The sequence below is a fragment of the Achroia grisella genome, unplaced genomic scaffold (assembly GCF_030625045.1).
Source record: "Achroia grisella isolate CSIRO2021 unplaced genomic scaffold, CSIRO_AGI_Agris_v1 utg540, whole genome shotgun sequence".
Classification (NCBI taxonomy): Eukaryota; Metazoa; Arthropoda; class Insecta; order Lepidoptera; family Pyralidae; genus Achroia; species Achroia grisella.
In genome coordinates, this window is record NW_026712925.1 from 839,730 (window position 1) to 867,171 (window position 27,442).

The 27,442-nt window shown below is 38.3% G+C and overlaps 1 protein-coding gene across 1 annotated transcript; it reads right to left on the reverse strand.

Annotated features, from left to right (window-relative positions):
* Positions 1-723: 723 nt before the first annotated feature.
* LOC131847569 (AT-rich interactive domain-containing protein 4B) lies at positions 724-27,241 on the reverse strand. The gene is made up of 26 exons (XM_059197160.1): positions 27,077-27,241; positions 26,225-26,281; positions 26,038-26,148; positions 25,525-25,684; positions 24,849-25,014; positions 24,065-24,280; positions 23,343-23,505; positions 23,004-23,141; positions 22,533-22,660; positions 21,867-22,140; positions 21,429-21,589; positions 19,707-19,924; positions 19,237-19,324; positions 18,639-18,755; positions 12,897-13,152; positions 12,563-12,605; positions 12,388-12,483; positions 10,370-12,257; positions 9,413-9,657; positions 8,495-8,770; positions 7,616-7,681; positions 7,033-7,135; positions 3,524-3,618; positions 2,040-2,201; positions 1,384-1,524; positions 724-990 (listed from the first exon to the last, which is right to left on the reverse strand). The coding sequence occupies exons 2-26, from the start codon at positions 26,225-26,227 to the stop codon at positions 959-961; spliced, it is 5,346 nt and encodes a 1,781-aa protein (XP_059053143.1). The 5' UTR covers positions 26,228-26,281; positions 27,077-27,241; the 3' UTR covers positions 724-958.
* Positions 27,242-27,442: the final 201 nt, after the last annotated feature.

Below are 27,442 nucleotides of genomic sequence, written 5' to 3' on the forward strand. Positions count from 1 at the left end.
GTGCGAATTTGACCTAGATCGGTAGTTGCTGCGTCTGTTTGTGTGTGGCGAGCGCTTTTCGCGTATATCAGCAATTTCTGATCGCAGTGTCGCAATTAGTGACGACAGGTGTGCAATGACGTCGGCGGTGACTGTTGGCTGTACTTTTGTAGACAGCATTTTTGCTTTATTTTTCCAGTCACACACAATTTTTCGTCCAGAGATTATATCCAGCAGGCAGTTGTGTTTACTGGGGGTCAGTAGCACGGCAGGATCCTTGTTGCGCAGTATTGCCAACGACTTTTATGCCTCTTGAATTTCCGAGTGAGACCCGCTTCTGGGAAGCCGGTGGAAATGTGCAATCGTTGGTGGTGCGCAGGATGCCGTCAGACAGAGATCTCTTGTTTGATCTCGTCGTTTTCCCAGGTATCGTCTCGACCACGTCGGCCAGATCACGTCGGCAGATCACGTCGGGCAGATCACGTCGGCCGGGTCACCACTGTTGCGGGTAAATAATAAGATGTTGCTGGTCGAGACGATGTATATTACATATGATGATAAACTGATAATGTGTACATAGAAATAATGATCTTATATACTAAATAACAGTAGGAAAATGTAAGGTGGGGTGACATAGTTTAGGTACAGCAGTGCCTAGTAGACAATATTGAAATTGTCTTACTAGACATTATTAAATGCAATTATTATTTTGATGTATCTAGGTGACTGTGTCCCATAATATTATTTTTATTGCCTATAGTTCACTCGAGATTAAATTGTATCTATTGCAATTTCATATACCTACAAGGTTATTTTTTTGAACAGTACATTATTACATCATTGTTCAAATCACTTTATACACTTAATAAAATTTGCAGCATCTGTCAAACACTGTTTCTTAACGTGATCTTGAACCACATTAGCCTAATATCTGTTTTCATGTCATTGGACATCTTGGGTCCTTTTGGAAGAACTTTCATCACGAACATGCAGCTTTTGCGGCCTTCACAGCTGTAACAATAATACAAACTGAATAAGTTTACCAGATATGTTATATAGCTACTGCTGTTATTAAAGTATATCTAATATGCCTAATATCTAAAAAAACCATTGGATTCGTTCTTTTAGTCACTGATGATTAACTCAAAAAATATTAGATTCATAGCATACAGCATACAGCTTTCATTCGGCCCCAAGATTGGAGGTTCAAATCTGCTCGGCACAAAAAGAACTGAGTGTCAACATATCTTTCTGACTGACTCTTTTCGATTTAAATATAATATACAACACAAGTAATGTGGTCATGTCATGTCACATACTTAGAGCTAACCCGTCTGAGATACATTATTTTTTATAATGAGTTATTCTAAGCAATAGTCAGATTTTGCCTTGAAGTGTACTTACCCTCTCTCTCTTTGCGTCGCAGTTTCTTGCGGCGCCTGTCGATGGCTGCGAGCTCGGCCTTTACAGAGTGATAAGCTTTTCTTAAATCTGCGAGACGCGATGTCAGCACATTTATACGAGTTTGACAATCCCATGATGGATCTGTAATATATATGATAATTTTATGTAGCTAATTCTATTAGTCGGTAAAGAACACCGGTGCCTTTTTGGTCACGCACATCACACACACATTTTACAGCATCCATACCCTGTAATTTATTTACCATACCTCATCTTACAACTGGCAAAGAAGTACCTTTAAGTTGCAGACGATTTTATACAAAGTCAACCCCTCTTATTATTTGATTTTGGCAAATAGGACAATTAATTTTGTTTTCCTTTATTATACTAAAGTGATCACACACAAAACTAAGAGCAACGCCACGGGATAATTCACATAACGTCATCTAGTTACTAGGTAAAGAGAGCTTGTGTTATGGGTACTAGATAATTGATATAAATACTTAGATATATTTATTTTTTGTAAATACATTTATTATATACGTAGTAAAAAACACCCAGACAGAAAACAAACAATCATACTTATGAAAACGATTGTTTTTATCGAAAAATTGAAGTCCAGAGGCCGTGAAAACTAGTAGTATATAGAGCGATACCTAGATCGACGTAGAAGTTGTACTTGGGCGAGGCGTGTGTGGCGAGCGGGTGCGGGTGGTGGTGCGGGTGCGTGTCGTCCGTGTCGCGACGGCGCCGCGCCCGGCCGCGCCCCCCGCCCGCCGAGCTCTCGGACGCCTTGCGGGACCGGCTGCCTGCTGCTGCTTCACACACCACACGTGTCACACATACTCAACGTCACGGCGGCGGGACAGAACGATAACGTGTTACGGGACCGGCTGCCCGCTGCTGCTTCACACACCACACGTGTCACACATACTCAACGTCACGGCGGCGGGACAGAACGATAACGTGTTACGGGACCGGCTGCCCGCTGCTGCTTCACACACCACACGTGTCACACATACTCAACGTCACGGCGGCGGGACAGAACGATAACGTGTTGCGGGACCGGCTGCCCGCTGCTGCTTCACACACCACACGTGTCACACATACTCAACGTCACGGCGGCGGGACAGAACGATAACGTGTTACGGGACCGGCTGCCCGCTGCTGCTTCACACACCACACGTGTCACACATACTCAACGTCACGGCGGCGGGACAGAACGATAACGTGTTGCGGGACCGGCTGCCCGCTGCTGCTTCACACACCACACGTGTCACACATACTCAACGTCACGGCGGCGGGACAGAACGATAACGTGTTGCGGGACCGGCTGCCCGCTGCTGCTTCACACACCACACGTGTCACACATACTCAACGTCACGGCGGCGGGACAGAACGATAACGTGTTGCGGGACCGGCTGCCCGCTGCTGCTTCACACACCACACGTGTCACACATACTCAACGTCACGGCGGCGGGACAGAACGATAACGTGTTGCGGGACCGACTGCCCGCTGCTGCTTCACACACCACACGTGTCACACATACTCAACGTCACGGCGGCGGGACAGAACGATAACGTGTTACGGGACCGGCTGCCCGCTGCTGCTTCGCGCGTACCGCAATACACATGACACTAAAAGTTTCGAAGGCAGCGCAGGATAGCATAACGAAGTCATGTTGTATTTTGTAAATATGGTCAGTTCATATACACATGCAGGTTGGTAATGTTTGTCGTCGTGCGATGGACTAATGATCGCACTGTTAGCAATGTATGGTACATTGCTAACAGTGCGATCATTAGTCCAAATTCAGTCAGAATAACCTCTTAAACCATTGTGATCAAATTCTGGTGAGTTGCCACAAGGAGCTAACTGACCTGGCCTCATGCTCATCTTATCATCCTCCTCTGGTGGCCCGCTAGCGTAAACCTTTAGTACAGGCGGATGCACCAGACCATTTTCATTAATACTAAAAAAGGTTTGTAGTCCATTTATTTTCACAAACAATTCTAGTAAAATAGAGAGAAATGTTAGTAATAGGAACTACTGCCCCATCGTTGACAGTAGAAGGTATCATAAAGTACTATTTCACCTCTGGTACGACGGAATCAAAAGAAGCGTATACATTAAACTCACCGAGAGATTTATCCAAATCCAGTAGTGCGTCATGGTTGTCATCGTCGTCATCCTTGCGCTCTAAAGGACTATCACGCTCCGATATTCTGCGTTCTCTGTGATAATTATATCAAAACTATAATCGCAGAAGATAAAATAGTTAGTATTCCGTATACAGAATATATCTAGTTGTTATCTCATGTTATTATTTAATTTAAATAATAAACAATGAAAATTATTCAAAAGATTTTTTTATTACTAGACGTTTTCCATGAATTAATTTCATTCATCTGCTTTTTGTTTTCATGAAAGATAGTCTATGTTTATTCTCATAATATCTCCATAACAAAGCTCATTAGGATTCTTGAAAATTTTTCAATTGTTTAGTTGTAAAAAAAATTTCACTTTTATAATGTTAGTATAGAAATAGAAATAATCTTTATTTAAATAAACTTAATTATTATATATTATACATTATAAGCACTTTTGAATAGTCAAGTTTTTTTTATTCTACCGCTTATTCGGAATGCTGATTCATCACAAGAAGAATAAGCAAGAAACTTGTGTGTTGCTCTTTTAAATAAATATTGATTTACTTATATTTAATTAACAACAAGGATTAGGCATGCGACAATCAACATAGAAACCGAGAGAAATAAGGAACCAAGAAAACTGTCTGGCAATTTAGGAAACTCAGATTAATAGTTCTCTCAATAATATATATAAAGTTCAGCTTTATTAAAATAACGTAAATTTATTTATAAAATAGTATAGTTTAGGGGGGTCCGGCAGGGGGTTGGAACCACACTAAGGGTCTGGCAACGAGCAGAGCAAGTTATAATACTGTTACGAGCAATATGTGAAAAAATGGAGCATCTTAAAATAACGAATTTGATATGAAATTGTATACACCGTTGTTACCCAATATACGGTTTCAATGAGTCTGGTAGGATAAGGAACCAAGAAAACTGTCTGGCAATTTAGGAAACTCAGTTTAATAGTTCTCTCAATAATATATATAAAGTTCACCTTTATTAAAATGACGTAAGTTTTTTATAAAATAGTATAATTTAGGGGGGCCCGGCGGGGGGTTGGAACCACACTAAGTGTCTGGCAATGAGCAAAGCAAGTTATAATACTGTTATGAGCAATATGTGAAAAAAATGGAGCATCTTAAAATAACGAATTTGATATGAAATTGTATACACCGTTGTTACCTGCCAAAGGAACCACGATCCAAGTTTCATGTTTGGGGATCGTTCTTACCTGTGTTGGGGACAGACATACAAGAACTTTCACGTTTACTAAAATGACGTCTGGCCGTCGTGGGCACTTGCTCTATAAGCTTTTAATCACCTACTTTTTTAGAACTGTTAATATTTTTCCTGACATACATAATATTTTCGTAGATATATTGAGAAGCAACGGTGAGGATATTTGATTGTTTAAAACATTCACGCAGACTCCCTGGAACCTATACCGTAAATGGAGCGGATGGCCCTCTTTTGCAAAATAAATACTATATTTATATCAGTTGCTTTGCCCCATAATAAAATAGCGTATGACATAATGCTATGAAAATAGCTAAAATACACGAGTTTAGCCATTGCCACGTCCGTTAATTGTCTAATTCTTCTTACCGCAAAGAGGCAGAACTAAGTCTATTCGTTAATTTAGAAATATGAGCACTCCATTGCAGTTTGGAGCTAATGTGATACCAAGAAATACAATATCATCAAGAAAGTTGTTCAGTACATATAAAATTATACTAATAAATAATACAAAATTAATTAATTAATTCAGCCAACCGACAAAGACTGTTATCGCGAGTGTTTTCCAGTTCAGAAAAAAAAGTATCGTTTCATTGTTTTTTAAAAGTGATGATAAAATAGACTCAAATAGAAATTCAGAACGGTTTTGCACTGTTTTTTATATACAACTTGTCTTAGCTATAAGATTTGTGAAGAATGTTTTATGTAGTATTTGTTTAGAACAAATACAAATATAGGTGAATTTAATTTAATATCACATGACGTTCATTACAATTAATCAATCACATTTGTGGTACCTCATATACATGCATGCAGTATAGACATGTTACAGCATACAACAAAGAAAGACAGACTAAAATTAACACGAATATTCATAGGAGCTCTTCTAAATATTGAAGTTATGTGAGGTATGAACGTGGTGGGGTAGTGTCAGACTGGGTACCTGTGCGGCGACATGTCGAGGCTGCTGTCGGGCGTGGTGGGCGGCGTGTTGTCGAGCAGCGCGTGGCGGCGCGGCCAGCCCGCGCCCGCCGCCCCGCCCGCGCCTCCCGCCCCGTAATGAACAGACTGGGTACCTGTGCGGCGACATGTCGAGGCTGCTGTCGGGCGTGGTGGGCGGCGTGTTGTCGAGCAGCGCGTGGCGGCGCGGCCAGCCCGCGCCCGCCGCCCCGTAATGAACAGACTGGGTACCTGTGCGGCGACATGTCGAGGCTGCTGTCGGGCGTGGTGGGCGGCGTGTTGTCGAGCAGCGCGTGGCGGCGCGGCCAGCCCGCGCCCGCCGCCCCGCCCGCGCCTCCCGCCCCGTAATGAACAGACTGGGTACCTGTGCGGCGACATGTCGAGGCTGCTGTCGGGCGTGGTGGGCGGCGTGTTGTCGAGCAGCGCGTGGCGGCGCGCCAGCCCGAGCCCGCCGCCCCGCCCGCGCCTCCCGCCCCGTAATGAACAGACTGGGTACCTGTGCGGCGACATGTCGAGGCTGCTGTCGGGCGTGGTGGGCGGCGTGTTGTCGAGCAGCGCGTGGCGGCGCGGCCAGCCCGCGCCCGCCACCCCGCCACCCCGCCCGCGCCTCCCGCCCCGTAATGAACAGACTGGGTACCTGTGCGGCGACATGTCGAGGCTGCTGTCGGGCGTGGTGGGCGGCGTGTTGTCGAGCAGCGCGTGGCGGCGCGGCCAGCCCGCGCCCGCCACCCCGCCCGCGCCTCCCGCCCCGTAATGAACAGACTGGGTACCTGTGCGGCGACATGTCGAGGCTGCTGTCGGGCGTGGTGGGCGGCGTGTTGTCGAGCAGCGCGTGGCGGCGCGGCCAGCCCGCGCGCGCCGCCCCGCCCGCGCCTCCCGCCCCGTAATGAACAGACTGGGTACCTGTGCGGCGACATGTCGAGGCTGCTGTCGGGCGTGGTGGGCGGCGTGTTGTCGAGCAGCGCGTGGCGGCGCGGCCAGCCCGCGCCCGCCGCCCCGCCCGCGCCTCCCGCCCCGTAGTGATGAACAGACTGGGTACCTGTGCGGCGACATGTCGAGGCTGCTGTCGGGCGTGGTGGGCGGCGTGTTGTCGAGCAGCGCGTGCGGCCAGCCCGCGCCCGCCGCCCAGCCCGCGCCTCCCGCCCCGTAATGAACAGACTGGGTACCTGTGCGGCGACATGTCGAGGCTGCTGTCGGGCGTGGTGGGCGGCGTGTTGTCGAGCAGCGCGTGGCGGCGCGGCCAGCCCGCGCCCGCCGCCCCGCCCGCGCCTCCCGCCCCGTAATGAACAGACTGGGTACCTGTGCGGCGACATGTCGAGGCTGCTGTCGGGCGTGGTGGGCGGCGTGTTGTCGAGCAGCGCGTGGCGGCGCGGCCAGCCCGCGCCCGCCGCCCCGCCCGCGCCTCCCGCCCCGTAATGAACAGACTGGGTACCTGTGCGGCGACATGTCGAGGCTGCTGTCGGGCGTGGTGGGCGGCGTGTTGTCGAGCAGCGCGTGGCGGCGCGGCCAGGCCCGCGCCCGCCGCCCCCCGTAATGAACAGACTGGGTACCTGTGCGGCGACATGTCGAGGCTGCTGTCGGGCGTGGTGGGCGGCGTGTTCCCGCCCCGTAATGAACAGACTGGGTACCTGTGCGGCGAGCAGCGCGTGTTGTCGAGCAGCGCGCGGCGGCAGCCCGCGCCCGCCGCCCCGCCCGCGCCTCCCGCCCCGTAATGAACAGACTGGGTACCTGTGCGGCGACATGTCGAGGCTGCTGTCGGGCGTGGTGGGCGGCGTGTTGTCGAGCAGCGCGTGGCGGCGCGGCCAGCCCGCGCCTGCCGCCCCCGCCCCCGCCGCCGGCCCCGCGCCCTCCGCCCGCCCCGCGCCCGCGCCCTCCACCCCGCCACCCCCCGGCGCGCCGCCCGCACCGCCCCTGCCCAACCCCGAACTGCACTCGCCCTGACTCTCATCTGTTACAATACAATACATAATTAAATATATTAGTAGTATATATATTAATAATTTCTCCGTTTATATTAACAATTTATTGACATTTGTTTTTTATTTTTTTTAGAATTATATTAGCATCGCCAGCATTTATTATCTGGTGGACTGGTAGAAAATAGCGTAAACTGTTAGGTCCGCTAAATGTACTGTTACTATGTATAATTTAATTACCGAAAATATTTCTAAGTCAAAATATACTCATTTAAATGCAATGCAAAATGCAAAAAAATGGAAGTAGTTAGCGTTCCAATTATCTCCTTTGCCATCCTTTGTGGCGACAATAAACTATTGTAATAATCTAATATACGTCCTAAGAGTCATTCATCTGTTATTTTGATAATGACAACATTTATATGTAGATTTAGAACTAGCACATTGGTTGCCAGGCCAATTCCTGGGCCTAATGTGTCAATGACACTAATTACTTTTTTATAAGTTGAAAGAATATTACACCAAGAATTGAAAACATAGAACAATAATTGAATATATATGATAATAAGAAAAATATGCACAATTCTAAATATTTATAGATAATATTTTGAATTATTTTTGTTGTATATGTTATGTGTATCAAATAAACGTATTTTCTTTCTTCGAATCTACATTAAAAACCGGTACCCTTACAGTTCCTACTAACACGAGCATGTGACATCATTACATTATTAACCATTGAAAAAAAAAAAATCCGTTACGCCAGATAAATATAAAATATACATGTCTATAGTAGCACGAGAGCACGTGTCAATGGTCGCCGCACTGTTTGGTATGTTCGGTACCTTTGGAGTGGGCGTGGTGCTGTGGAGCGCAAGCGAACGGCATGTGTGGGCGAAGACGCGGCGGCGCGGGCTCGGCGTCGGGCGCCGGCGACCCGGGGATCGTCTCCTCGCACAGCAGCAGCGAGATGTTGCTGTCCTCCTCGCACGCCGCCGCCCCCGCCGCCGCCGCCGCCGCCGCCGCCGCCCCCGCCCCCGCCCCCGCCGCCCCCGACGCAGCAGGCGCAGCCACCGGAGCCGCAGGCCCGCGACCGCTGCCCGCTACCACTACGCTCGCACCTGATATTTTATTCACATACCAAGGAAAACTTTTTTTTTTACTACCCTAATGCTGTTGGCCGCAGCTGGCCTTTACAGATTCACCGGACGATAGGGGGGCGAGTGCATATGGCACTTCAAACCCGCGGAAGGACTTATGGAGCGTATGCATTGGACGGGGTCCAATACAAACGGGGATAGGAATTACGACGGTCGATGGAAGTTTAATAGAAACTTCGTAAAAAGTTGTCTGCATGGATAAGTCAGTGTCTATTTTAGCTGCCAAGATTTGCTTCAGTTGAATCGTGAGATAATGCAATGAAATTACATAGTAAGAGGTAGCATGATGTTCGTAGTGCTGTTTATCCGTAATGACACTTACTTACTTACTTTGACTTTTTTACTGAATTTGAAACCTACTCGTCTTTTATTTTCTGTTGCTTAATTGTTATACGGTTGCGAAAAAATTATTTGAAAGTGCTAGAAAACTATACTTTGGTAATAATGTGTTTGTAGTGACAATAGACGTCGTATGGTCCAAGGGAAATAGTTTCAAATAGAACATTTGTAACAGATTAAAACAATCAATAGTTGTGTGTTGTGCGTTATACCTATTTTAACATGTACATATATTAGTGAGATGGGCGTGTGTGGTGCACATACTGTGTTTCCTCTCGTTCTTGCAGGCGTCCTCGAGCATGAGCAGCGACTCGCCGGCGCTCCACTCCCCAGGCGACTTGCCGGCGTGCAGCCGCGCCGCCAGCCCGCCCGCAGCAGCGGCGGTCGCCGCACTCGCCGCACTCGTCGCACTCGCCGCACTCGCCGCACTCGCCGCACTCGCCGCCGCTGCCTCCGAGCTGCCGCTGCCGCTGCCCCACTCCTCCATCGATACCTTGTCGATTATCAGCCTGTCCACGAAAACGTTGTTCAACTTTCAATTACATTAAGTTCTTAATTATCCTATTGGGGGAAAGGGGATTGTTAGTATTCTGGACTCGTGACCCATTACTAGTAATGTAACTTCAGGTTGACCTCCACACGGTTTCCCCTGGAAATCGTCGTGATAAATTCCTGGTGAATTTGTCACGATGACCTCATGTTCATTTTGTCATCTTCCAGTGGTGTCCCGCCAGCGTAAACCGTTAGCGCAGGCGGGTGCACCATTCCATTATCACCCGAAAAAACAAATTGTCATGTTAAAACCTAAAACATACTATACAATAGAGCAAATAGGACAGGCTATATACGAAAACATAAAATAATGTGTCCTAATAGTCTTAGTAATAATATAAACGCACAAGTTAGTGGGTACCGATGGTTGCATGGATGAATGTATGTCACTCTTTGACCCAAAAAATGGATTTTAATGAAATTTTACTATATCTTATACATCAGAAAAACAATATAAAATATATTTCACGTGGGTGAAATCGCGGGCATAGCTAGTTATAGAATATTAATTTTATATTTAAATTTTCTTGCACTAGGAATGCACTTTTTTCATTATACTCAGCACAACAAATGCGTAAATGGCCGTTTACAATTGAAAAGAATGACATTTGTATAAATCGGTAGTTACGTATAACAATAGAATATCCCTAATATGAAATATGTACATACCTTCTACCTTCCGAGTCGTCAGAATCACTGGATTCGCTCCGGTCGTCTGCAGGGAAAGATGGCAGCGGTATTGCGGTCGTAGCCGCCGACTGATTGATCTGACTGGACAGCTTTTGTATGGTATCGCTGAGCACTTTATTATTCTTGCCTGGCGTGCTCAACGGTAATTCCGCTACACTCTTCCGCCGCTCTAGAATATTTAGAGGACTCTGGAGCCTAGGTGGAGTGGATTCTTTAGGTTTAACCTTTTTTATGTCCGTCGGTTCACGCTTTACGGCCGTTACATTTGACGGCTCTCCAAATATAGAGTCGCTGATGTTTAAAGGACTGAACTTTCTAAGAGAATCTGTTTTTATAATAGGTTTTGCAGGCTCCACTTTATTCGTGGTCGCTTTAAAATCTGATGTTGTGGGTGACGATTTACCATCCGGCTTAGTCTGTTTAGTAATATCCTTCTTGGGAGTAATAGGACGTTCTTCGACAGGCGATGGTGACATCGATAGTCGTTTCGCGCTATTGATGGCCTTGAGAAGTTTCTCAGCTATCTTGGGTCCCTCGGATTGCAGTAGAAAACCTGGTGGCGGTTCTGGTAGCACGTCAATCCGCGCTGGACTATCAGGTTCCGATTTATCTTCTTCTGTGTCTACTAAAGGACTGCCTGGAAGATCCAATTTCGACGGTACTGGATCTGGATCCATTTTCTTTTCTATAATTACTTTAAGTACATTCTCTTTTTTAAGCTCTAATATAGGAAGAGGAATAGAAAGTAGTTTTATAGGTTCTTCCTTTTTAGGTTCCATTTTTACAGGTTCTTCTTTAGGAAGTTCCGGAAGAACGATAAGTGGAGTAGCAGTCGGTATGGGTGTAATAATACTTGTACTAGGAAGTTCAAGTTTCTTTGGCGAAGGTGGTGCTTCTGTAGGTTCAGGTGAAACCTCCTTCGGTTTAGGTATTTCTATTTTTTCATTTTTTATTTCTACTACTTCTTTTATTTCCTTCACAGGTTCAAGTTCTTTACTTTCTTCTTTACAACTGAGTTCAGGGATTTTTGACAGTTCTATACTTGGTAAAACTGGACTTGGTTCTCGTTCTTCCTCTTTCATTATTATATCTTCAGATTCATCTTCAGAGGATTGTTCATCATCAGCGGGGCTATCTGGGGAATCGTCGTCTATGAGCTGTCTAAGTTTAGAAACTTTATTTTTTTTCGAATATGTTTCTTGATTTTTGGCCGGAGTAAATCCTTCAAATATTGGTCCAGAACTACCGTCACCCGGGAACGAATCATCATCCATAGAAAAGAAATCATCTTTAGAATCCTCTTCAGGGCTTTGTCTTCCTGGAACATCCCGGGAAGATCCAAAGTCTCTAAATGGTGATAAAGAGGGAGATCTCAATGTCGATGTACGAGGTCGTAAGGGATCCTCAGATATTTCTTCACTTAAAGATTTTGACAATGTTGATGTATATTTGCTTGGTGAGATGTCATCAAAAATACGATGAGTCCGTTTCTTTTTCTCATCATGCAGTTCTATTTCGAATGGTTCGGGTTCTTTAAACTCATATACATCCTCGGCTTGTTTCTCTGGTTCAGGTTTTTTCTCGATTGGCGGCGCTATTATTTGTGGCGCAATTGTAGTTTCTTTCTCTGAGATTTCTTGTTTAGTTTCTTCTGCTTCTTGTTTAACAGTATGTAACCCTTTGAGTTCAGATCTGATTTCGTTTAGATCATAGTCACGTCCCTGGTGCTCTGTGATATTAGGCCGAGGTTTCTTCGCAGGCAACGTTGTTGTTGTTGTTGGAGTAGATACCGTCCTTACGGGCCTCTTGCGTGGTTTACTTGAACTACTGCTGTCGCTAGATTTTGCATCTTTTGATCTGGACGGAGCTGTTAAAGGTACATTTATATATAGTTAATTATTAATTATAATATTGTTAAATCAGTTAAAATCACATAAATGAAATAAAATTTACATAACTGAGTGTGATATTAGGAATGAAAACAAACCCATACTTACGCTTAGTGTTTGTTTTATCGTCTGATTTTTTCGAGGGTCTCTTGAGATCGTCATCAGAGTCTGAGTCGCTATCGCTCTCAGATTGAACTGAAGATTCTGTAACAAGAAAAAGAATAGTAGAATCTATATACACTTTATTCTCTTACATCTAATCGTACAACGCGAACATTCTTACCTTCGAGTCTTTTAGATCTGGAGCGCCTGTTGATACTCGTATTCTGAAAATTGTATACATGTAACTATATAACAATGTTTATTCTTCATTTATCAAAGTTATAGGTCGGAGCTATAAAAAATAAATTGGTCAGTAAAAAGATGTAGGTAACCGTTGCGTAATCATGAATCATAGGCAATATGATTATGTATCCTTAAAGTTGTGATAAACATAATATTTTGCATTTATGCATCTTATTAGGGGACTAACACCAATTTTTAAAATAAAGCACACAAAGAACCTCTGTATGTATATAATCATCAATGCCGTTATGTAATGGGAGCTCGTTTAGTACCTTCTTGTTCCTGGCATCGTGTTGCGTAACGTTGAGTGCGATGCGCTGCGGCTTGATCCACTCATCGTAGCGTGTATTCCAGCCGGTGTAGTGAACTCGCAACAGTCCCTCTGCTGAGATCTCGATCACCTTCGCCTCGTACGTGACCTTGGATTCGGATTGTGTCGGCCCGTAGTATACCTTAAGCTTGTCGCCCACCTGAGCTTTGTTGCCGGGCGGACCCGCTCGCGATCTAGTCGATTCATTTGTTGACGGTCTGCAAAGATTCGATATGAAACATTTAGGAAAATAAATTTAATCACAACAATGTTTGTATTCGCGCAAGATTACCATCGACAAAAAAGTTATGACATTTATAAGTAGCATGTTGCACCCATAAACAAGAATCCAAAAAGGATACAACTTTTAAGTTGGAAAGAGATTGTATATATTAAAAATTGGACATTACAATACATTTACATAAAAAAAGACACGTAATAATATACAGACTGTCCCAGAAGTCGACGTCAAGCCGGAACCGGGTAACAGGGTAAGTCACAATAGTTATCTAAAAATAAATAAATGTATTTTTAAATAGCTATAGGGACAGTTGGGGAACAGTGGAAAACGGGGCACTATGGAACAATGTCGATAAAAAAATTAATTTCAAACTAATTAGCGTGCTACCGCTTCGACCAATCGCAACGCCTCCTGCGCCATACAAGGACGTAGTGAAATATGGGGACGCGACAACAATATAGCATGTGTGAATAAAAAAATATTGGTTTTTATGTTCAAACGTTGAGATTTATTTTCAAAGTATTTTCGTTTTTAGTAAAAAAGTTTAAACAATAAGTGATATAATTTTTTCATAAATATTAATACTTTTGTCTATTTGAGATCGCTATATGTTAAGTTAAAAACAAAGCCTAACTTTTTTAAACACATGTTTTAAATTTTATACACGCTATGGGGCAGTATGGAACTGGGCACAGTGGAACACTATTCCACTGACTAAAATACTGTCTGATATAGATGAGAACAATGAATTTGAGATAAATTATTTGCGACGAGGTGCAAAAATAACTTGACAATAGTTTCTATTTTTCGTTAGAAACGGACATGGCAATGGTTTCATTTCAGCTTCGGATATTGAACTAGTTTTGCCAAAGCCGTTCTTATGTGGAAAAACTAAACGTTAAAAAAGCATCTACTCATTTCCTGACAAGGTATTAGAAAGATTTGATACCATTGGTTAATCTTTTGGTATGAATACAAGTCGTGTTCCAATGTGCCCCAGACATGGGGCACAATGGAACACAGGAAGAGGTTCACAAAATCAAAGATAAATAGGCTTAAGTTTGATTATTGATATCTGTTCTGCTGTGCAATTATTAAGTTAAGGTGTATTGTTGATGTTTGTGAGCAAAAGTTATATAAAAAATTAATACTGATTTTTCTAAAAATAAAAATATTTTTTTAGTACCATTGTGCCCCAACTATCCCTACGTTTAAATAAAATTATATTCTCATTTTATTTAAACGTAGGGATAGTTGGGGTAGTTTAGTTATAGGTAGGTTTAGTTATACACTTTGTGATGGTCTTTCCACTTCTGTTACTACTACCAGTGGGGATCAATGGCATAGTAGCCATTTTTAGTTCGAAAAACGGATTCAGATGGCGTCATTGGTATCGAATGGAATTCAACATTGTTTTGTAATCGTTTAAAACCCAAAACTATGTTTTTAAAAAGGTTTAATCTATTTTTAAAAAGTCATATATAGATGTTAAAATGAAATAATGCGTTTTGAAAAGTAATTTTCATATATTTACTCATTTTGTTGTTGCCCTGTATTTGTTTACAATTTAATCATTGCTAATTGGGGCTTATTGTTTCCAAAATACTTTCATAGATGGCGCTGTTTTCATTTGTATCACCGTATTTTAAATGTTTATTTTATATTTTCAAATAATAAGTACTTACTATATTATTATGATAAATTAAACATAAAAAAAGTTTAAGTAAATATAAAACAGCTAAACAAGAAAACCATATTATTCCAGTAATACTTATTTAGAAAGTGTTGCCTTATTAAAAATAAATGCATAGATTTATCGATTTTTTCGAATAATCGATAACAAGATATTACAACGCATTATTCGATGGTGCTTTTAATTAGTCTTTGCAAACAGTAAAATTTCATCATTTTGTATTATACTCTTATTTGGAACGAATTGCAATGCATAATTTTTACTCGACGACGGCAAAATAGAGAGATTTTGACAGGTATGCAAGTACTATATATTTATCTGTTCGCTCATAACTTCGAAACTTGAAGAGGGAAATATTAATTAGATTGATCTGATACAAGTGTACTCTATTATATCAACCTCCACGCGGTCACCCTGGTAATTATAGCAATTAATGACATTAGTGACATAGTTCTTCTATTAAAAAAAATAAATACCTACTTATTGTAATTTAATGAATGAGAATTTAATGTGGTATAGAGTATATAAGGTCAGCTATACTTTTATGAAACCTCAATAAACAAGTGTTATATGGTATCTAAATTACTGACATTGGTAGCTAAATATGAGTGTCCTCGAATTTTTAAAAATACTCATAAGAAACTTTACAAATACTCGAATTTTGCTTTTGTAGAAGGATATTTTCAACCTTACTAAATTGTACAAGGTTTTGAAACGATAATCATTCATAATACTATGATATATTACTGATCCTAGTACCTACTATTCATGATAATTAGTTTTTTAATATCTCCATTCGAGGGTAGGTTATTCATAATTTATATTATTAGATTTCATCACAAATAAAAATATCGATTTAAAATCGTAGGTTGGTCCATATTTTTTTATTATATCGAAATGACAACGAGTACTGGCAACATAAATGAAATATTAAAAATATAAAATATGGGAATAAAAGAATAGGATAAACGACTTTAAGTCAAATGCTTAAAACATATTTTCACTAGCATTGGATTTTTTCTCTTTTTTCATGATTTAAGTTAAGTAGGTACTTCAACTTTTGAATTGTTCCTGTTCAGAGTTCATTGAACTTCTTATTTTTTGTCAAACTCAATAATTTAAATGTGTCTAAGGACTACTACAAATATTTAGTAAACTATCGTGTCTTTGAGGATTATCTCATACCAGGTATAACTATAAGTTGTTAAAAACTTGCATATGTATGCGTGTGTATCTTTCATATTAAAATATAATAAACATAGGTACTTGGTGACCGCTTTAATGTGGTATTATTATGTTTTTATTATTGTTATGAATGTAACTTCAAAAAACTAACACTGATTTTATAATTTTTGATTGATTGAGAAAATACTGAAAATTATTAATCAAAATAAAGTACTAAACAGTAGTATTATTTTTATATTTTATTAGAACTGAATGAATATGATGTATGAATAATATGTTTATTGTGCTAATAAGGTTACAGTTTAGTTACTTTCATGTAAATTCATTCATGTAAGTTCATGAAAATGTAACATGGTATATGATATTGTTTTCAAATTTTCCTGACATCAACAACTTAATACTGAACAAAGTTTAAACAAATAAGAGATGATATTCTAAATCTCCTAGTCATTCAGATGAAGATAAATAACATTTTTACTGTAAAGAACAGGAGTTCAAAAGAATAAGAAATATATATATATATATGAACATTTTACTGTATAAAATAATAATGCAAGTAAAAATAAGAGAAAAAAGCAGAAGAAAAATCTGGAAATTATTAATCACAATGCAATTAATAATATAATTAAATAAGTAAGAAAGCAACGGACTAGTGATGAGAAGAAATTCCAAGTAATTATATTATGTGTAACCGACTGCAAATAAGTTTATGATTTAAGCTCATGATTATTATTATATTGCTTCATCAACAAATCCAGGAATATTTTGTGTACCAGGAATTAATTATGAAATGATTTTGATGAAATATGTCTTGATATTGATTTATTTGGAATATAATATAAAAATAACAGAAGTGTTTGAAGTTTTAGTGGTATAACAGACAAGCAGTGAAAGAAATATTATTGTAAATTATTAACAATTGTTTATTCTGTGATTAATAAATTATTTAAAAGTGTTTTATTACCTGAAATAAAAATTTTATGATCTTCAAGTGTTGTGTTCATGCAATGTTAGTTTCACCTCATTCGATTTAAAATGTCAGGAATTATTTACTACATAATGATTTTGTATTAGATGGTAATCATATATATTTTTTAATGCAATGTGTATAATAATTCCCATTTACATCAAAAAACTTTGTGTAAATCTATATTTCTCTGTCTATAGACTTTGGTTGTGGAATACTAATAAGAAACAAAATCAAGAGACTGTAGTATATCACAGCATCCCAGAACCTTGTATTTAAGTCATATAAGGACTTAGTACCTACCTAATACTTGCTACTTTTTTAATCAATTAATTAATTTGATCTCAATCATCATGATGAACAATGATGATAATGTTGAGAATACTGCCAATGATGAATTTTATGGTGGTCATAAATAAATACCACCGTCACTATCGTCAACAGTCATTATTGATCTCATCATCATCACCGTTACCCTCCTTCATCCATATTGTCAAAAGTTACTACCTACTATTATGAACTGAAATGGTAAATAAGCTGACGATCCATCCAACCACGACGCTATCCGACGTACATACATACACATATATTATTAAACAGCATTACGTCATCATGTCGTGCCCGCTATATCCCGCATACGTTATCATTCCGGAGAACATAGATGTTATGTCCAAATATCCTGTAATTTCGCAGCTTAATTTCAACTGAATAACAACTTACATGAATACCAAAAAACTAGCAGTAAAGGCGTAGTTTGTAGATATCGAAGGTTCTACAAATAGGTATAACATCAAAATAAGTACCTACATGTCATTAGCACCGATGTAGTATCCCTGAAAGAACCTACATATAACAGATTGATGGTTTGCAGATATTATTTTCAGTTTTACAAATTGCCAGTTTACCATAATTAACTACATATTGAGAAATAATTATACACTGAAAATTATATGAGGTACCCATATGCACATCAATTGATTATAGCTAAAATCTATCACTATCACATAACAATTTAAATAAAAAAAAACCGTATTAAAATCGGGTTATTCGTTAAGGAGCTATTGCTCCTTAACCGATAGCCCGATTTTAGTGCAGACGCGTTACGACATATCTTCGTCGGGAGAAAAAAAGTAGGCATGTAAAAAAGTAACTGTAACATAGTACATAGATACATAGGTACATTAGCCGTGTCTGTAGACTGTCAGCGAACAATATTATACCTACATTGAATTTTCGATTGTACCCAATCAGGAGTTCGATACAGTTATATATCTATTATGTACGTATCTTTGCAAAACAGATGTCATGTAGACCGAATTCTCTGCCATCTATTTTCATGCTTTATTACTAATCACCCACTAGTAATCCGAACTGCTTCAGATATAGCGACATCTAGCGCCTACGGCGGCGAAATAAAATAGCCCGAAGAATAGCCCGAGTTAGGAAGGAACCATTTTCTTGTATGGGATGGGGTATCTGTATGTAATATTATATTATCTGTGCTACTACTGTTCTGTTTAGCAGGTGGTGGCCTAACGTCGACTTCTGGGACAACTGTATATATGCATAAAAACATTGAGGGTACACATAGACACCACATATAGTATGTCTTACTCACTCTGTATTCTTCCTCTTCCGTGGTCGTTTGCTACTGTTGGAGGCAATAGTGTTCCCGCTACTGGCCGAGTTAGCGCTCTGACTACGGCGACTCTGCATCTTCTTCGTGGGTCCGCATCTATGAGGTCACATACCCTCAGATTATTAGTATTAATTTATTGTTTAAATAATTCATATAAAATAAGAATTAGTATATATTATTTAAATGTAATTTGTTCATAGGATTAAGGGTAGCAATATTTTTTTTCAAGTTCTATGTGTGCATTATTGTTGTAAAATAACATTTTTATGTGTTTACATATTAATAATTTCACAGTCGACAGGTGAGCGGGACGTTTGTGAGTGTCGAAATTGTTTCATATTAAGTAACAAAGACTACGTAGTTTATTATTCGATATTCATTATCATCATACATATTTCATAATAATACACTAATTCTGATATGTTATAATATTATTACTTTGATTGAATTTTTTATGTGAACCTTATAAATTAAAAACTAAAGTATAAAAATATTAATAATAAATACAGATACAATAAGAAAGAAAAACAAGTTATATCTAAAAGACAACTACATAGCTAGTAGGTTTAACAGTTACCTGGAAGCCCTTCCTGAACTATCACTGTCTGTAGAAACATGAGGTCGCCGGGATGCCCTCGACGTCCCCGGATTCGCGCTTTCACCAACTAATAAAACAGTAATATTGTGTTTTTTAAAAATCAAAACCATATTGTCAACGGATTTTTATAAGTACATTATACCTAACATATTAAATAAAAATATTTTTCTTAGTATCTTTAATTGTAATGTTTTAATTTACCATACATACAAATATCTATTTACAATAAGATGTACTAACCATATGTCATTTAAATGAAACCTATAACCTATTATAACCTATAGGTTATAGGTTTCATTTAAACTTATAATATATATATAGGCTATAGCCTATATATATATTATAACAATTTGTCACGCCGTTCGTTTCAACTAAAATAAAAATAAAAAAGATTCCTAGACTAATTCCGAATCATACATTTGAATAATCGATAGTAATCCATCACTTACTTTTAGAAGATAATGGCCTACGTTTAGGAGTTCTCTTCTCATGTAATTCATTCTTGATTGGGAGAATACTGCGACTTTTAGATTGGGAGCGCGGTTTGACGATAGATTTTTCTTCGTTTATCGGTGTCGTCGAAGTAGTAGGCTTTTCTTTTTCTTTTTCCTTTTCCTTCTCTTTGTCCTTTTCTTTCTCTTTCTCCTTGTCTTTATCTTTTTCTATTCTATAAAAATATAAAATTGGTTTATAGGTATATGTGGAGTACCATACTCCACAAACATATATGTGTTTGTTTTTTTTTATCATTATCATTCATGTAGATCCGTAACACACACTTATGACAAGTCTAATTATAATCAATATATATTGTATATACGAGATAGTGTAACAATTACACTACTACTTAGAGAACATATTAATATAATATCTTATACATCCAGGAACAAATCTTAGCCTAGTCTTACATCACAAAAACAATAAACAAAACAAATAAAATAAACAATAAATTAAATTGTGGCAGGCTGTGCTTCATTGTATCCTGTTAGACATTAGAATCTAATATAATAATAATTAGTAATAAACATAATAAAATAAGCTTTTTAATCTTTTTACCTCATGATTATAATTAAATTATTCATATCTAGGGTATACATAATGAAACACAACTTTTGTCCAATAAACAGATAATTAATATTTACAAGTCATTTATATATTAGTACTTACAAGTAATTATAATTATTATATTTTTGCTAACAAACAGAATTAATTCTAAAAGTCAGTAAATCTATTAATATATTTCTACATTTCCTAGGCATATGACATATATTCTTATTTAAATAAAAACCTTTTATAAATTTATTAATATCAAAAAAACTGATAACATAATTATTGTAATATGTCATATTATATATTAAATTGTTCAATTTATGAATATAATTATTTTGCTCCGCCGTAAAGTAAACAGAATAAGGAAGTGCACAAAATATTATATTTTTTACAGTAAGACTTAAAAGTATTTCAAAGGATTTATTTATTTGTTTTTTGTGTACTCCCAGACTATTTCCAACTAATATTATAATTGTTGTATTTTTGGTAAATGACATTTCTAAAATTTTATTTATAACTTGAGTGAAAGTGGCACCCGGCATGCAATAATTAATAACTTTTTGGTTTAATTTGTAGTTTAAGTAAGTACCCACACCTTTTCCAACTTTATCTGAAAATACTATAACACAATCTTGGGATACTTCAGAATTTCGTAAAGTTGAAATTTTATTCTCTGTTATAATTGGAGAAAGTGGAACCGACTTACAATTAGAAGGTAAAGGTAACTTACTACAAGTGTAGTCGTTATTTACAAGTGACTTGTGTCTTTCTTACACTACATGTACACATATCAACGAGTTTATTTGCAGCTAATATATGTTCTACTATTTGCTTTTTTGATATTTCATATTTCAGCGATGTTTCGTGAAGACTTTTTTGAAGTCGGGTAATCTCTAATTGCATGTTACCTACTTCAGCATCATATAACTGCATGTATTTCCAATGCTGACAGATATAGGATCTATTAAGACTAGCAAAAGTAATGTTCAGTTATTTTATTAAAAATACAAGAAAAGAAAGTGTCCTAAAGCAGATCTTTTTATAAAAAAAGTACCTTATGTTTTTCATGTTTGGTTTATTTAGTCTATTTGTGTATACTAAAAATACAAGTTTACACTTACTTGGGAGCAGCGGTAATTAGCGGTTGGTTATCGGCACTATCGTCTTCGTCGCTAGCGATAGATTTTTCTTTTGTTTTTTCTACTTTCTCTACTTTGTCTTCTTTTTCACCCTTTTCGCTTTTCTCTGTTTCGCTTTTATCTGAGTCTTTGTCTTTTACACGCTGAAAAACAACACATCCACATTTTTATGAAATCATAATATTTTTTCATACAGTTTTAGTCTGACTCAGATTAACTACTAATAAAAAAATATATCAATATCTTAAACTTACTAGGAACAAGGACGAACCAATTCCTCAAAACAAATGTATGTATTCTGAGATGTATGTAATGTAGAATGATGTAGAATAAGGTAGATTTGCATTTCAGAATAAATGCAAATCTACCCTATTGTACGTACAAAACAGAAAGTAGGGGCTATATGTTCAGCGAAGTCACCTGGGGCGGGGTGCCGGCGGGCGTGGAGGTCGGCGTGGAGGGCGCGGAGGAGGCCGAGGCGGCGGAGGAGGCGGCGGACGTGGCGGACGTGGCGGACGTGGCGGACGTGGCGGACGTGGCGGACGTGGCGGACGTGGCGGACGAGGGCGCGGGCGGCAGGCGGTCGCGGTCGCGGATCAGGGAGCGGCCCGCGGGCGGCGTGCGGGCCCCGCGCGGGTGCGCCACCAGCGTCACGCCCAGCTTGCGGTAGAAGTCCTCGAAGCTGTGCAGGAACCTGCCGGCGACGCAACACTTTAATCGTATTGTTAGACGGATAATTTTATAGCAAATAAACGTTTTATAATGGTCTGGAAGCTTTTGAAGTGCGGTGAATATTGTAAAGATAAAATAAAAATGAAAATGTTACTGCGAAGGGTTAAAAACGAGAACAGATCTTAAATATTATTGAGAATAGATGGCGAAAAATGTTGGGGCACTTGATATGACACGAGATCAAAGAAAAAGTCATATTGTATCAACAACTAAAGAGATTGATAGAAAAAGTATACTGATTCTAAAGATTCTTCAATTATTTCTTCACAATACTTACATTTCGCATATGAGACTTTCATAAGTTAAATAAAACATAAAAAGGGGGAAAAATATTAGCAATAAAAGAATACTTACTTTTTATATGCCTGTTTGCAAAGATTTGTTATATTGGTTGTAACAGGATGGAAACCCATTTTATCGGCTATTGATTTCCACTGATTCTGATTAGTCACTCTGTTATATCCACCTAATTTTTGGACAACCTGTAGTGAAAAATGATATTATAAATTCAAGACTTCCATGGAAAATATATAATTAATTAAATCACGGCTGGCAGACATTTCGTATGTAAAATTAATATATATTAATTATGATTTTTCATTTTATTTACAAGGATTTATTATTTGAGCTTCTTCCCAACTTCCCAATGAAAAGGACCCAAAATGTGTGGCCCTCAGTACCTGGCAGCCCAGCTATTCCTAGCCAAAGTGGCGGTCGCAGTAACGGCAGGGAAGGGGGTGCTAAGAATTCCTGGTTGATTTTCCCGGACCATTTATATTTATATTTTTAGAAGAATAGATATGTTTTCTACTATAGTATACTCACTCTAAACAATCTATATAAATCAATGTCTCGATTGGCTATGGTAGGGTTACGATTAAGAGGTGTGCCGCGGTCATCCATGAACTTATACAACTGTGCTACGAAATGATCCTTTTCCTCCCGAGGTTCGTCGTCTGAACTCTGGAATAGTTATTTATAATGTCAATTTTTTTAGGAATTATACATATAGAATATTATATGATATTAGTATTTTTTTTTATAAAAAGTATAGAAAAAGATATTTTGTTGTATAAAAGTACGGGAAGATAATAATGTTTAGTGAGATATAATTTTAGAGATCTTTACTGTCATTCCACACTGATACAAGTTAAATAGACTTACGTCATCGGAGGTGTTCCTGGGTTCGTTGAAGAGCGAGTCTCGGTCCCAGTGCGGCGGCAGCACGCCGTTGTTGAGGTACTGCAGCGCCGCGTCCACGCCCGCCCACTCCAGTGGCGCGCTGCCCTTGCGGAACTCGCGGGCCTCCTTCTTGGGCACCGTGTAACTGTCGACCAAATAAACATCACCTTAAAACATCTCTGAAAATTCTGACCTACATGTACTGCCATTAATTGAAGTAAGGACAGAATAGGAAAAACAACTTATTAAAAAATTATGTATTTATTTTTTGCTCTAATTACTACCTACCATCTATTCCTGTTTGGGTTGAAAAGAAAAGATCTCTCTTAGGGATAAGTCCACCTTAAGTAACACCTGTTTCTAAATTAGATTATTACTGTCGTTTCTGAGTGCAATAAAGAATATATAAAAAAAATCTTTTGTAATGTTTTAAATAAAAATGATGAACAGAAATCTTGCAGGGCGAATTTATTCATATACATTATATACAATATATATATCATACATAAATCAGGTTTCTATTTTTAGAAATATATTGGATCGGAGAAAGAAAATACGTAATGGAAATGGTATTTTGACATTTGAATGTCAATGAAAGCTCATTGGAAAATTTGAACTAAAAACATTTACCATTCCCCCTCTGATGTTTAAAATTGTCAATTAAGGTCGTATTAGCAAAGTGTAGGGTAAGATGCAGTACTGACTATCGGCCATCCTTGAAGGAGCGCACTAGGTAGTCCTCCTTGACCTTGATCTGCGCGGTGGGCGCGACTACGAGCGCGGGGAAGGCGGGCTGGTGCGGACGGCGGCGCTCGGCTGCTCCCGCCGCCTCCACCAGCACCACGCGGCCCGCGTGGGGCTCCGCCACCGCCGCACGCGCAGCGCCCGCGCTCGCGCCTTCGCCCTCGCTCTCTTCTGACCTGCACACGCACGCAACTTCTCTAAACACTTCACTACATCCACTCCCCTCCATCTATCTCCGGTCGTTTATGTAATTGAAAATGAAGAGGATAAAATACTAAATGTTAATTGACATAATTATCGTCATATTTTGTACATTATATTATATTATAACAATATAAATTACTAGTTTTGGTGTATCACAATTTGCGCATTATGGAATCTTTTTTTATTTGCAACTCTGCTGCAATCAGTCATAGCATGATGTTATATACTTTATGGCCCTACTCGAAATGGGTATTGAACTATAAAATTTATATTTACTATAATTTTACAAATTCGGATTGATTACTGCCATTACCTCTAAACATTCAAACTCACAAACTATACCTCTTTACATATTAGTATAGATTTGTATTATTATAAAATGGACAAAGCATCTCTAAATCATTATAGTATATAAAACCTTTGTACAGTGTTCTCTTTATGGTTCCTGTATCATATATTTCAGCTCAGCACATAACAACACAGTAACAAAATAACATGGTTAATTGTGTTATACAAAATTAGAGAGCAAAGCATATTTACTGAGCTCTTCCTCTGCGTCCCCTTCGGCCTGATATGACTGGTGTTGAGAAGTGCTCAGGATGAGTAAGTGGCAACTGATCCAATGTTTCACTCTCATTGAAGTGTCGTCCGCTTTTAAGACACAACGCTGACCGTCGCAGTGTTGTTATGTCACCATCATCGAACACTAAAAAAATCATTGAATATAAAATATAAAGCAAAAATCATAAATATTAAGTTTGTATTGCTAAAATAAATTTAATAATAATGTGTTTACTAAAAGAATGTTTAATATTTTTGTTTTCTAAAAGGAATTTTTTTATTCCTCTTCAAGACAGAATTAGTTATAGTACTTTTCTAAAAGATAAAGTATAACAATACAATTAGAAAAATTCAAAGCCTACATAAACAAATATTGAATGAGAACACAATATTACTTATTTGCAATTGATTTATGTGTGGTTATGTTGTAATTATAATTAATTATAGTAAGTAGTTACTAATTATATACAAAATATTAAATACACTAGTATGATTTCACCTGCATGACATTTTTGGCCTATGTGTTATTAACTATAAAGTTTCATCAAAATCCCTTCAGTAGTTTTTGCATGAAAGAGTAACAACCATACATCCATTCATACTCACAAACTTTTGAATTTATAATATAAATAAGTTTTAACTATTGAACACATACCAACTGTGTACTGGCTACAGTCCTGTATCTTACTGATTACTGCTTCCATTGCATCTTTCTTGGCATCCTGTTTAACTTCCACTGTACTGCCAACTCTCAATGTACCTTTTATGACATCATCATTTACTGTAATGCTGCCCCCACCAGCTTTTAAAGTTACCTACAATCATTATGAATAATATTATAAAAAATAAGAATATTGCAGAGAAATAAAATGAAGGATGTTTTTTATTGATGATAATGGAATTGTGCATGCAACTTCAATTATGGTTTGGGAAGATTATTAGATATTTCAGGTAAAAATGGATTGATGTAATTAATACTAAATTGATTTGTTTGTAACAGGTATTTTGCACAACAATTTTAATTCTATGAATATACTTTTTATAACATGTATTTAATACTCTCCTCTACTGAAAGTAAAATACATAATAAACAATATTATTTATATATTAAAATATAACCAACAATAAGTAAATTATGATATTTGATATATAGTTAACTTTACTTTACCTTGCATTTAATATTGCGAACAACTTTCTTTATTTTAGCTTCACAGAAAGCACCTTTATATTTAGCACTAACATCAGTTCCCACTGGTAAAAATGGTGGGTCGTCTCCCTGCTTTTGAGAAAGAATTATATTTAATTACATAAAACAAAGTCAAAATAACATTACAATTCAGTATTTCATCACTTACCATATTTGTGAAAACAATAGTGTACAATTTCAATATTTATCTTCAAAGGAAAATAATCTGTAAAAAATTAAATAGAATAAATATGGTTGTTATATATACAGTGCACAACCCTATTGATAAGTGTTGAAAATCAAAATTAACATGTTCAGGGAATGGTATGAGGCAGCAATGTCACAATTTCAGTACAGTAGTAGTGAACAGTTTCAGTTAGACTATTGTTAATTTCATATTATTTCTGTAAAATGCTGACTAGCATCGAACAATTACTATTTTTTAGTTATAGTTAGTAATTTAAAATACAGTATTTTATTAATAAATTAAATGTATGTTATACTTATTTGGTTTTTTAAGCCAGCTGCATGCCTACCTACAATAATTTACTACTACAATCATTTACAATATACATATCTCTTTCACTAGAGGCATAATAAGGTACTACCCAAGAGTGGTAATATATTAGGTAGACATGATCATGGCCATTACTCATTGCCACATATAGCTATTATGTTACATTGAGAGGTTACTAGTTACACCTATTAGAGAATTTGAATAAGAATACATATATCATCATTATGTAGGTTAAAATAAATGTTTACATAGACATCATCAGAATAATTAAGTCAGGTAATCGAAAGAAAACATTAATACTGGAAAAAGAGTAATCCAAGTAATATAATAATATGCAAGAGTATGCTTACAAATATATGACTTCAATACAAATAAACTAAAAGTACATATTTTAGAGAATCAATCGCAGAAAACAAAGTGATCATTGTTATGATGAAGAATGCGCGGCAAGTAGGAAGCCTTAGAGTAGCAGCATTAGAAAGAAAATATGATTAAATTACTCACTTATTGAATGACTTTTATATGCTTTTGTTTATTAAGGCTCTGCCAGTGTAGTCACAGAAAAATACAATTAACATTTCATAGGTGAACAAACAGCCATTTTCACGAAGTAAATTACATTTCCATCTTTTATTTTTCCTAATACCTGTGACAGCAGTAGCGGACAAAACAGGATTTAACTGTGACTGATAGCACAGATCAGATCATCGACTTATGGGTACTATGAAATGACAGTAGAAAATTGATAGTGACGTCAACGTGATGACATTTTATTTATATATATTAGTTGACCCAGCAAACGCTGTTTTGCCATATGAATCCAAAACGTTATTAAAAAGTTAGGGGCTAGGAGGGTGAAAATGTTGATGA